This window comes from Bombina bombina, chromosome 5 (genome assembly GCF_027579735.1).
Source record: "Bombina bombina isolate aBomBom1 chromosome 5, aBomBom1.pri, whole genome shotgun sequence".
Classification (NCBI taxonomy): Eukaryota; Metazoa; Chordata; class Amphibia; order Anura; family Bombinatoridae; genus Bombina; species Bombina bombina.
The window spans coordinates 190,687,869-190,700,946 of NC_069503.1; the positions used below are offsets into that span (position 1 = coordinate 190,687,869).

The following is a 13,078-nucleotide window of genomic DNA, read 5'->3' on the forward strand; positions in this document are numbered from 1 at the left end:
GGGGGGTCTATTTTAAAGTGCCATTCGCTAATATTGGCACCCTTAGTAAATATGAGCAAATATTGTTTAACCCTTTGTTAAAACAAATACACAAAAATACTCTGCTCTCATGGATATCAAACAATTGCAAACACAACACAGGTTTATACAAAAAAAAAAAAATCTTTATTTTATACATATATATATATATATATCTTTATTTTATACATATATATATATATATATATATATATATGTGTGTGTATGTGTGTGTATGTGTGTGTGTGTGCGCGCATGTGTGTGGGGCACAATTATTGGTACTCTTTTAGTCAAATCATCAGGTTTTCTATGTGGTTCAAGTCAGGGGACTGGGATGGCCATGGCAGGACCTTGATTTTGTGGTCATTAAACCATTTTTATGTTGATTTTGATCATTGTCCTGCTGGAAGATCCAGCTATGGCCCATTTTAAGCTTTCTGGCAGAGGCAGTCAGGTATTCATTTAATATCTGTTGATATTTGATAGAGTCCATGATGCATGTATCCGAACAAAATGTCCAGGTACTCAGGCAGAAACAGCCCCAAAGCATTAAAGAACCACCACCATATTTAACAGTGGGCATGAGGTACTTTTCCAAATGGCTACCTGTCTGTGTGTGCCAAACCCACCTCTGGTGTTTATTGCCAAAAATCTCTATTTTGGTTTCATTGACCATAGAACCAGATCCCATTTGATGTTCCAGTTGTGTCTGGTAAACTGAAGATGCTTGAGTTTGTTTTGGATGAGAGTAGATGCTTTTTTCTTGAAACCCTTCCAAACAACTTGTGGTGATGTAGGATTGTAGGTTTTAGAGACTTTCTGAGCCAAAGATGCAACTAACTTCTTCAATTCTCCAGCTGTAATCCTTGGAAATATTTTGGCCATTCAAACCATCCTCTTCACAGTGCGTTGAGACAATATAGACACACATTCTCTTCCAGGTTGATTCATAATATTTCCAGTTGACTTTAACTTTTTAATTATTGCCCTGATGGTGGAAATAGGCATATAAAAATGCTTTTGCTATTTTCTTATAGCCACTTCCCATTTTGTGAAGCTCAACAAAGCTTTTGCCGCACATCTTAGCTATATTCCTTGGTCTTACACATTGTGATGAATGACTAAGGGAATTTGGCCTATGTGTTACCTCATATTTATACCCCTGTGAAACAGGAAGTCATGGTTGAACAGTTTCCTGTTCCTAGTCTCACATGTGTACTACTAAATATCAATGGGAATATAAATATATTTTTCTCATATGAATTCATAGGAGTGCCAATAATTGTGCCACACATATTTAACCCTTTCATGACAGGGTCATATTGTCTACATCGGAACAACATTGTTTGATATCCACGAGAGTTGAACAAAAGACCAAAAGGTTAAACAATAAAGACAATTTTTCACAACCTTTTTTTTCCTCATATTTACTAAGGGTGCCAATATTAGTGAATGGCACTGTATTTCTCTCAGTATGCCAAAATAGCATTTTTTACGCCCATTTACTTGCTGCCCTGGCATATGCATTATATATATATATATATATATATATATATATATATATATATATATATATATATATATATATTTACTAACACACATACTAACTTCTTGCAAGTTTTAAATGCTTATAGGCTTTAACGTTATCTTTTTATAATCATTATCTGTCCTTACATAGTTATGAACTTTGTTTGCTTCAATTTTTATTTCTAAATTTCCACGTGTTAATTTTGTACATGGTACGTACCAAACTGAAAAACTAAAATAAAAAGCACACACTAAATTGTTGCCACTCTCAGAAACAGTGAACACAAAGTTTCCATTTAGCTGTTATAGGTGCTAACCTGCTTCTACATGATGCTATTTATCATTATATTTAGTAGTCGTTCACATAATTAGTTGTGCAGTCAACAGATACAATCCAAACAACTGTAATGATGACTTTCAAAATGAAACCCTCACTTTCAATAGTTATCAAAAGGGAAACAAAATCGGCATCTTCCGCTTCCCACTTACTCAGTGTCTGTCAGGGGTGACGCGCGTGCATTCAGTTCCAACTTCCTAGAGCGTGTTCCCGATGCACAGAGCCAGGTCCGCGCATCAGCTGACTGCGCTCCCTGACTCCTCCCAGTTTCCCACAATGCACCGAGGCCCCGGAGCTCTGCAGACAGCGGCCATGTTGTGATTTGTTTTTCTTCGCCCTCCCCCCCCTCCGTGTAGTTTACCTGTTTGCTGAACCCCGCACACCGGAGGGAGGACCCCGATTGGATCGGGAAGGAATTGTTTATTTCCCTGCTATATTTGTATTAAGATTACGTCGATGCCCGGAAAGTGAAGCTGTGGAGCAGCAAGCAGCATGTCCGCAATGTTAGGAGGTATTAGATGATGCATTTGTGCGTAGCTGGTTTGTAGGCCTTAGGGACGCATAGCTACACATCGGCATCATTTACTGTAATTATATATATTGTTATTGGCTACACAGAGTGATCATTTAGCTTCCATCAAAGTGTAAACAAAAACTACAATCCCGTGTATTAATAAACAGTGACATAATCTTGTATAGACTACTGCTGAAATGTCATGTTCATGAAAAAAATATACATAATATGATTATATTATAGCAATATGCTACTAAGTACGTTATAATAGATCGTGATGTACATTATTCCAGTGCTATTGCTATAAACTAACCAGTCTGTTCGCAAATCTAAGAAAGTCTGAAATCTGTAGTTAGGATAGATCTGTCCATATCTAATACTGTGTTTTGTACTCAATGTTCCTTTTGTCTAAGATATTTTATATATATAGAGAGAGAGAGAGATAATATTAAATATATAGATAAGAATATGAATGAGAGAGATTGAGATTATATAAATCAATAGAGAAGAATATTAATGAATGTGTGTATGTGTATATATATATATATATATATATATATATATATATATATATGCCCTTCAATGTTGTGCACTCTCACTACAAAATAGCGGTGTCTGCAAAGTACATCTATCACAACAGTGACATTTTGGGGATATATCTATATAAATACAAGAAGAACAACAAGGAGATGCAGGAATCTTGAAAGAAGTGAATTTATTCAAGCTTGGTGGTGTGGGCACAAAACCAGTGTGCAAGGCTTAGAAGCTACGGAACTGACGCGTTTCGCACATGCTCAGTGCGCTTCATCAGACAACGCCAACAAAAGTTGGCTTATTCAGAACAGGGACATCTATGTTTCAAAAACTATTATAACACATTTAAAATAATCTTACTTAGATTGAGCAGAAAATGCTTTGAATATACAGGTATACCTCACTTTACAGCGCTTCGCTAATATAGCGCTTTGTGGAGCTGAAGTTCAACCTCCAAGGATTTTGAAACAGTGCTGTAATCTTCGTGAGATTGCAAGAAAAGTGACAGGCACCGTTTTATTATGCTTAGTTCACCATGTTTACAGCATTACAGTGCAATCTGTGTCTCGGTGTTATAGTCTGTCAAATTTTACTACAGTATTTGTCACTATTTTACATGTACAGTATTTATTGAATACTAATTGAATGCTGTGCTAGTGTTAAACTAAACATACTATTGCACCCCTAATATTTGTTAATATGTTTTTAAACACACTGGCAAGTGAAAAGAAAGCTAAAACTTCCTTGTTTCACTTTACAGCGGGGCACCTGTACTGTATGTGATACCAATATTGACAGGGCACAAATATTTTTATTCAAATCAGATCTAACTCTATGAAATGTGTGTAATAAAGGTGTAGTAACTAGTTTAACAAAATCCATCTAACCATAGTTTATATTCATACAGCTGCTGAAAGTGCTTATAGAACAATGTGTTATATCATTACATACGATTAATTCAATGATATGCACCTTAGTCATATGTAATTCATGTGCAACAGTTATTAAAAATTGTTTTAGTGCAGGGCTGGACAAAAAGATTTTGACATTTATTGCCAATTCCTTGACTTTTAGTATATGTGATTGGCTCCATAAACAGACACTTAAAGGACCAGTCAACACAGTTGATTTGCATAATCAACAAATGCAAGATAACAAGACAATGCAATAGCACTTAGTCTGAATTTCAAATGAGTAGTAGATTTTTTTTTTTCTTTTTCCACTCCCCCTGTACCATGTGACAGCCATGAGAGAATCACAAATGCATACACGTACCATGTGACAGCCATCAGCCATTCACAAATGCATACACGTACCATGTGACAGCCATTCACAAATGCATACACACTTATTCTTGCACATACTCAGTAGGACCTGGTGACTCAAAAAGTTTAAATATAAAAATACTGTGCACATTTTTTTAATGGAAGTAAATTGGAAAGTTGTTTAAAATGGCATGCTCTATCTGAATAATTAGATTGAGTGTCCCTTTAAGTCAAAATTAAACTTCCTTTCTTATAAGGCGCCAGCACATTTCCACAGCGCTGTCCATAGTTACATATATGTGTTTTGTGATTGGCTGATGGCTGTCATATGATACAGGGAGAGGGAAAATGGAATTAAAGGAACTGTCTTGTCAAAATTAAACTTTCATGATTCAGATATAACATGCACTTTTAAAGGGACACTGAACCCAAATTTTTTTTCTTTTGTGATTCGGATAGAGCATGCAATTTGAAGCAACTTTTTCTAATTTTCTCCTATTATCAATTTTTCTTCTTTCTCTTGCTATCTTTATTTAAAAAAGGCGTCTTAGCTTCTTTTTTTTGGTTCAGACCTGTGGACAGCACTTTTTTTTTTATTGGAGGGTGAATTTATCCACCAATCATCAAGAACAACCTAGGTTGTTCACCAAAAATGGGCCGGCATCTAAACTTACATTCTTGCATTTTAAATAAAGATACCAAGAGAATGAAGAACATTTGATAATAGGAGTAAATTAGAAACCAAGTTGCTTAAAATTGCATGCTCTATCTGAATCACGAAAGAAAAAAATTGGGTTCAGTGTCCCTTTAAGCAACTTTTTAATTTACTCCTATTATCAATGTTTCTTCATTCTCTTGCTATCTTTATTTGAATATAACCTTAGGAGCCAGGCCATTTTTGGTTCAGACCTGGGTGGCGCTAGCTGATTCTTTGCTACAATTAGACACCAATTAGAAAGTGCTACCCAGGTGCTGTACCAAAAATTGGCTGGGTCGTAAGCTTACATTGTAGCTTTTTCAAATAAAAATACCAAGAGAACAAAGCAAAATTAATAGGAGTAAATTAGAAAGTTGCTTAAAGTGAAGGTCAATTTTGATGAATTAGTGCCCAGTGTTTAATAATCCTATTAAAAACAAGGGCACTTTAATTAATCAAAATTGACATTTCACTGTTTTCTTCAAAAACTTACCTTTTATTACTTTCAGCTGCTCCAGCACTTCCTCCGCCCGTCTCAAGCTGTCTTCGCGGGTCCAAAATGATGAATCCGGCTTCCTCCAATCACGGCGTTGCATCAGGCCAAGATTCCCCCGGGGGGAAGCCGTGATTGAATGAGGCCGGATTTGTCATTTCTGACGTCTGCAGAGGCTTCCGACGGCCGTGGGAATCGCTGGAGCGGCTTCCAGAATGAAAAGGTACGTTTTTGAAGAAAAAGAGTGAAATGTCAATTTTGATGAATTAAAGTTGTTTTTAATAGGATTATTAAAAACTGGGCACTAATTAAAGTGAATGTCAAATTTGATGCTAAAGTGCCCGGTTTTTAAAAATTTGATTAAAAACAGGGGCACTTTAATTCATCAAAATTTACATTTCACTCATGTTGTGAAACGTACCTTTTACACTTGACAGCAGCTCCAGCTTCCTCCGGTCGTCGCAAGCCATTTCTGATGTCAGAAATGATGGATAGGTCATCCTCCAATCACGGCTTCCCCCCCCCCGGGGGAATCAGTATCTGATTCAACACCGTGATTGGAGGAAGCCGGATTCCTCATTTTAGATCCAGGAAGAGGCTTTGCGACGGGTGGAGGAAGCTGGAGCTGCTGTCAAGATTAAAAGGTAAGTGTTTTTTCTCAACAGGAGTGAAATGTAAATTTTGATGAATTAAAGTGCCCCTGTTTTTAATCGAATTTTTAAAAACCAGGCACTTAAAGGGACAGTAAACCTAAAAAATAATGTTATATAATTCTGCAAATAGTGCAGAATTATATAACATTATTTTAGTGCTATTGTTATAAAACCTTTTTTTCCCTTAGAATTTTTTAAAAAATATGCCGGTTTTACAGACCCGCGCTCTGCTGAGCGGGTCTTTTTTTTTTACTCAGCGCATCGGGCCAGCTGTATAGTCACAGCCCGGCCCGACCGCGCCATAACATCTGACAGCAGGAGCGAGCTGTCCTTAATGTTATGGCGTGGTCAGGCCGGGCTGTGACTATACAGCTGGCCCGATGCGCTGAGTAAAAAAAAAAGACCCGCTCAGCAGAGCGCGGGTCTGTAAAACCGGCATATTTTTAAAAAATTCTAAGGGAAAAAAAGGTTTTATAACAATAGCACTAAAATAATGTTATATAATTCTGCACTATGTGCAGAATTACATAACATTATTTTTTAGGTTTACTGACACTTTAAGCATCAGAATTTACATTCACTTTAATCAAAATTGACCTTCACTTTAAAATTGCATGCTCTATCGGAATCATGAAAGTTTAATTTTGACTAGACTATTCCTTTAACTTTGAATTTCAAAATGAGAAATTTTTTTCTTTTCTGGAAAATGTCAAAGTATATATGATTGCATTTGTCAGTTATGCAGATTTACTGTATTTAATAATTTTTTTAAAAACTCATGCTTCTTTTTAGTTTTCATATAAATTTGTTGACCTTACTCATTGGTTGATTTTATGACATACGGTATAATGTGGCTATGCAACAGTTTGTTTTCATTATGTGTGTTTGGAATAAGGCATGGGTGTCTACTGAATAGATATCAATATAGCAGAAAATGAACACCTGCTGAAGAGTCATATCAATGGCATAATAGAAATGTCTTCATTCATAGGGTTAATTAACCCATTGGCTGCCAGAATACCATAACATGAAATTAGTTAAATAATATAGTTCCTGCGAATACAATAAATACTGGCCAAAGCATTAATTTTGTAAAGCTCATTTATATATATATATATATATATATATATATATATATATATATATATATATATATATATATATATATATATTATAAAATGAGCTTTACAAAATTAATGCTTTGGCCAGTATTTGTAGGAACTATATTATTTAACTAATTTCATGTTATGGTATTCTGGCAGCCAATGGGTTAATTAACCCTATGAATGAAGACATTTCTATTATGCCATTGATATGACTCTTCAGCAGGTGTTCATTTTCTGCTATATTGATATCTATTCAGTAGACACCCATGCAGGGACTGTCTAAAACAACTCAATCGAACTCTTGTTAAACAACCCTTTTTAGTTCTAAAAGGCTCCGCTTTATCTCTTGTTCACAGGATTTTAATATCTCTGGCCAGTTTTCCCAATGGAACTTCTTTGAAATTGCGTACCATGCATTCTGGATCAATCAAGTCTAAAGCAGGCCTGCCATCAGTGTAAAATCTCTAGGGCATAGGTTTGATTGGTTTGTGCGATTGTATCACAAGACCCTTAACAAGGCACTTTGTGGTCATGGGAACCTTGTGATATCAATTAGTTGTCCTTTTTAAAATTACTGATATTCCTTATAGACATAGAATTGTATAAGCATCCAGTGATTTTAAAGGGACATTAAACACAAAATAAATAAATGCTAGATAAAATGATGCATTCAAAGAAAAGATTAGTCTGAGAATAAAATGTAGATGTATTTTTTAAAGTTTCACTAGCTGTTTAAAGTGATTGTAAAGTGTAATGATTTAAAGCCCAGTATCTGAAAATAATCTTAAAAACAGGGGCACTTTGTCATTAAACTTTACAAAGATGCTTCTTTTTTTAAATACTTAACATTTCGTTATGGTAAACTTAATGCCTATCCTCTACCTGCATCTTCTTCTGTATTGAGCAGATAGATGACAAATCCGTCTTCCCCTATTTGTTGCGTGCCCCTTGAGCTGGACTCCAAAAGAGGCATGCGACGATTAGAGAGAGCCGGATTTGTCATCAATCTGCTCCATACAGGAGGAGATGCAGGCGGAGGATCAGTGGTATGTTTACCATAAGAAAATGGTAAATGTTTTTATAAATAAGCGTCTTTGTAAAGTTTAATGAATTAAAGTACCCATGTTTTTAAAATTATTTTTGGATATTTGGCTTTAATTCATTACATTTTAAAATCAATTTAAATATTGAAAAAATAAGTGTAAAGTTTTAGTATCTATTAAACAATGGCAGCTGCCATGTTGTAACTTAGGTTATCTTCTCTGCTGTGGCCAATTAGGGACGGTTATAAATAAATCACTTGAGTGTGCAGCTAATGGCTGTGTGGAATATAAGTGTTCTGCACTTCTATTTCTAACATACAGTAGCTCACAAAAGTGAGTACACCCCTCACATTTTTTTAATATTTTATTATATCTTTTCATGTGACAACACTGAATTAATGACACTTTGCTACAATGTAAAGTAGTGATTGCACAGCCTGTATAACAGTGTACATTTGCTGTCCCCTCAAAATAACTCAACACACAGCCATTAATGTCTAAACTGTTGGCAACAAAAGTGAGTACATCCCTAAGTGGAAATGTCCAAATTGGGCCCCAAGTGTCAATATTTTGTGTGGCCACCCTTATTTTCCAGCACGGCCTTAACCCTCTTGGGTATGGAGTTCACCAGAGCTTCACAGGCTGCCACTGGAGTCCTCTTCCACTCCTCCACAGAGCTGGTGGATGTTAGAGAACTTGCGCTCCCCCACCTTCCGTTTTGAGGATGCTCCACAGATGCTCAATAGGGTTTAGGTCTGGAGACATGCTTGGCCAGTCCATCACCTTTACCCTCCGTTTCTTTAGCAAGGCAGTGGTCGTCTTGGAGGTGTGTTTGGGGTCTTTATCATGTTGGAATACTGCCCTGTGGCCCAATCTCCGAAGGGAGGGGATCATGCTCTGCTTCAGTATGTCACAGACTCAGTACATGTTGGCATTCATGGTTCCCTCAATGAACTGTAGCTCCCCAGTGCCGGCAGCACTCATGCAGGCACAGACCATGACACTCCCACCATGCTTGACTGTAGGCAAGACACACTTGTCTTTGTACTCCTCACCTGGTTGCTGCCACACACACTTAACACCATCTGAACCAAATAAGTTTATCTTGGTCTCATTGGACCACAGGACATGGTTCTAGTAATCCATGTGCTTAGTCTGCTTGTCTTCAGCAAACTATTTGCGGGCTTTCTTGTGCATCATCTTTAGAAGAGACTTCCTTCTGGGATGACAGCCATGCAGACCAATTTGATGCAGTGTGTGGCGTATGGTCTGAGCACTGACAGGCTGACCCCCACCCCTTCAACCTCTGCAGCAATGCTGGCAGCACTCATACGTCTATTTCCCAAAGACAACCTCTGGATATGACGCTGAACACATGCACTCAACTTCTTTGGTCGTCCATGGCGAGGCCTGTTCTGAGTGCAACCTGTCCTGTGAAACCGCTGTATGGTCTTGCCCACCGTGCTGCAGCTCAGTTTCAGAGTCTTGGCAATCTTCTTATAGCCTAGGCCATCTTTATGTTGAGCAACAATTTTTTTTTTTCAGATCCTCAGAGAGTTCTTTGCCATGAGGTGCCATGTTGAACTTCCAATGACCAGTGTGAGAGCGATAACACCAAATTTAACACACCTGCTCCCCATTCACACCTGAAACCTTGTAACACTAATGAGTCACATGACACCGTGGAGGGAAAATGGCTAATTGGGCCCAATTTGGACATTTCCACTTAGAGGTGTACTCACTTTTTTGCCAAGAATTTAGACATTAATGGCTGTGTGTTGGGTTATTTTGAGGGGACAGCAAATTTACACTGTTATACAGGCTGTACACTCATTACTTTACATTGTATCAAAGTGTAATTTCTTCAGTGTTGTCACATAAAAATATAAAATAAAATATTTACAAAAATGTGAAGATACTGTATATATGAGAGAACTTTTTTATATTAACCATCTCAGTGTTTAACTTTGTTTGCAAATTTGTGTTTTATCCATTCCACTTGCTGCAGTTCTGGCAATAGGTGTTTCAATATTTTAGCTTTTATGTATTGTAAGACTGAAGAGTTGGCAGTTATAAAGGGGCAGTAAAGTAAAATTAAACTTTTGTGATTCATATAGATCAGGCAATTTCAAACAATGTCCAATGTACTTCTATTATCTAATATCTGACACTGCAAATTGTAATCCAGTGATTTGCTAGCTCTGACTCAAGTTGATTTATATCTGTCCCTAATTGTTCACAGTAAAGGATACTAGGGAAATAGATTCTGTTTGGCTTTTTAATTTGGGTGACTGCTCTTGAATTGCAAAACCTTGTAAATTTTGCTAAAAACATAGCGGTATAAAATGACTTTAAAGGGACATTGTACTCTAAAGTTTTTCACCTTTAAATGTTTTCACTGATGAATTTAATGCAACAGGACATTAAAAAAAACATTTACCTTTATTTTTTATTTTAATTATCTGCTTTTGACTTTTAAAAACGCCACTTTAATCAGAAATATGAATATTACCACATTCTCTTTAGAAAAGCTATGTAAACAGCAGCGCTAATCAACCTCCCTGTGGGTGAGAGATTTTTGTATCTTAAATAGCTGATTTTTGCTTATTGAGCCCCCCTACACATAATTAATGTTTTAATGTTTAACAAAGGGCTCGAGAACTTTGCTCCTGGCTCCTAACTTTTAGGCTTATTCTCCATATATCTATTTACAAATACCATTGTCTGAATCCTAAAAGTATGTCTAAATTTGAAACAGATTAGTCTACCCCTGGCCTAACTAGTGGCCTTTGTGTAGTAAAATAATTCTCATGTGTCGGTCTGCTCTTTCTGCAGGCTCTTCCCTTTGAAAAGGGGCATGTCCTTGATAATAATGGGTGATGGGTTCAGTGACCAAAACCAGCTAATTCAATGTTATATTACAGTACACTCCCTTTTTAAATAAATTATTTTCATTGCAAATCTTATACGATGGAGTGCTTAGTTTCTGCTTTATGCTATGTAGATATTCAAGGGGACATATGCAATGTTCTAAGCTTACAATGCAAGTGGCAGTTAATTATGATTTTGTTTTAGACTTTTCAGTGGTTTTGAATATATTTAGGATTCTGATGTGATTTGTTTGACCTAGTGTTTTTCCCCCTAGATGAAGAATTTGATCAGTTAGATAAGCCTGGCGCTGAACGGTCTCGGAGAAGAAGAACTGAAGATGACTGGGACAGGTAGTTTTTATGTGTACACATCATGTATTTGTTCTGTGCTTGGTTTAAATTGCCACATGAAGACTAAATTCAGATTTAATAAAGCTGTTAATGTTTGTCAGCTAGTGCTTGCCTAGAAATAACACAATGCCTGACATCCCTGACTACTTCCTTGCTTACAGCATGCTTTGGCATGGGATGACACTAGGTATTTAACTTTAAACGAAATTTATGAGTAAGAGGTAATAAAGCGTGGCAGGCAAAAGAGTGTGTAGCTCTCTGAAAATCTACTCAAAACATAAAATGCATACAAGAATCAATTGCGTTAAAAGCAGCTAGACACTCACACTGTGAAGAAATAAAGTAAAAAGCTGAATAGCTATATCCAATAAAGAGCCAAAAAGAAATCAAATATACAAAAAAGCTGGATTATCAATAAATAATGTTACTATAATAAACATCAATACAAGTTGGTAGGAAGGATCACATGGTCTGGTGACGTAACACAACCCGGAAACGAAGAGTAGACTCGGCACGAACGCTAGTCCAGCACAACTGACAGTCAAGTCCACTTTCACACCGCTGAAATAGAGATCCCACTGAAGGGATAAAGCGGGGTAAGTAAATTGTGTGTAAAAGAAGAAAACGTAGAGAGGTGTATGTTAAAACGAGTGCCTCAAAACTAACCCATATTAACTTTTAAACATCAGGTCCAGGGGAGCCTTTTTGGAAGCCATGTTAATCCTGGTGTGGGAATTGGAACTTTAAGCAAATAAGGATTCAATCAGACTGCACGAAACATATTACTTCATTGTATTCACAATATAATACCTAATAGGTCTGGGAATACTTGGACTTTTGCTTTAAGAAATCTAAGATTGAAGGTTCATCTTTTAACATTTATTATATGTACTTGGTCCACCACTGTATTTGTAAACACTTGTATTTTATCTTTTATATTCATGATGTTTATATAGTAAAATTATTTATCGATAATCCAGCCTTTTTGGATATTATTTGATTTCTTTTTGGCTCTTTATTGGATAATAGCTATTCAGCGTTTTACTTTATTTCTTCTCAGTGTGCGAGCGTCTAGCTGCTTTTAGCACAATTGATTCTTGTATGCATAACACATAGGGGCCGAAGTATCAAGCTCCGAATGGAGCTTGATGCCCCTGTTTCCGCACGAGCCTTTAGGCTTGCCGGAAATAGAAGTTATGAAGCAGCGGTCTAAAGACCGCTGCTCCATAACTTGTCCGCCTGCTCTGAGGCAGCGGACAGAAATCAACCCGATTGAATACGATCGGGTTGATTGACACCCCCTGCTAGTGTCAGATTGGCTGCAAATCTTCAGGGGGCATCATTGCACAAGCAGTTTACCAGAACTGCTTGTGCAATGAGAAATGACGACAGCGTGTGCTGTTGGCATTTATCGATGTGCGGCGGACATGGTACGCTACATCGTATCCTGTCCGCTCACAATATGATAAATTGGCCCCTAAGTATTTAGCATATGGGTGCTTGTTCCCAGAAATATGTAGAGGAAAATACATTTAAAATAGACTCCATAAAGCAAAAAAGTCTGTAAGAAACTTATTTCCTACTTTTAAGGTTAAACAGAATGTGATATATTGTCTCTTTAATGTATCATATCTGGTCAGTGCTGTTATTTGTATAGAAATGGCACTTCT

At 36.8% G+C, this 13,078-nt stretch overlaps 2 protein-coding genes across 9 annotated transcripts in view; one reads left to right on the forward strand and one right to left on the reverse strand.

The window, feature by feature from the left end:
• CNPY1 (canopy FGF signaling regulator 1) overlaps positions 1–2,127 on the reverse strand; it is a 563,239-nt gene extending 561,112 nt beyond the window's left edge. The window contains exon 1 of the mRNA XM_053713812.1: positions 2,035–2,127. The gene's annotated coding sequence lies outside the window, so the exon portion shown is untranslated. The remainder of the gene's footprint in view (positions 1–2,034) is intronic.
• Positions 2,128–2,176: 49 nt separating this feature from the next.
• RBM33 (RNA binding motif protein 33) overlaps positions 2,177–13,078 on the forward strand; it is a 559,965-nt gene continuing 549,063 nt past the window's right edge. For all 8 annotated transcript variants that reach the window (XR_008402508.1, XR_008402509.1, XM_053713813.1 and 5 more), the window contains exons 1-2: positions 2,177–2,393; positions 11,333–11,408. Coding sequence is in view for 6 of the 8 variants with exons in the window: in XM_053713813.1 (XP_053569788.1) it covers positions 2,375–2,393; positions 11,333–11,408 (95 nt within the window). In the remaining 2 variants the exon portion in view is untranslated. The remainder of the gene's footprint in view (positions 2,394–11,332; positions 11,409–13,078) is intronic.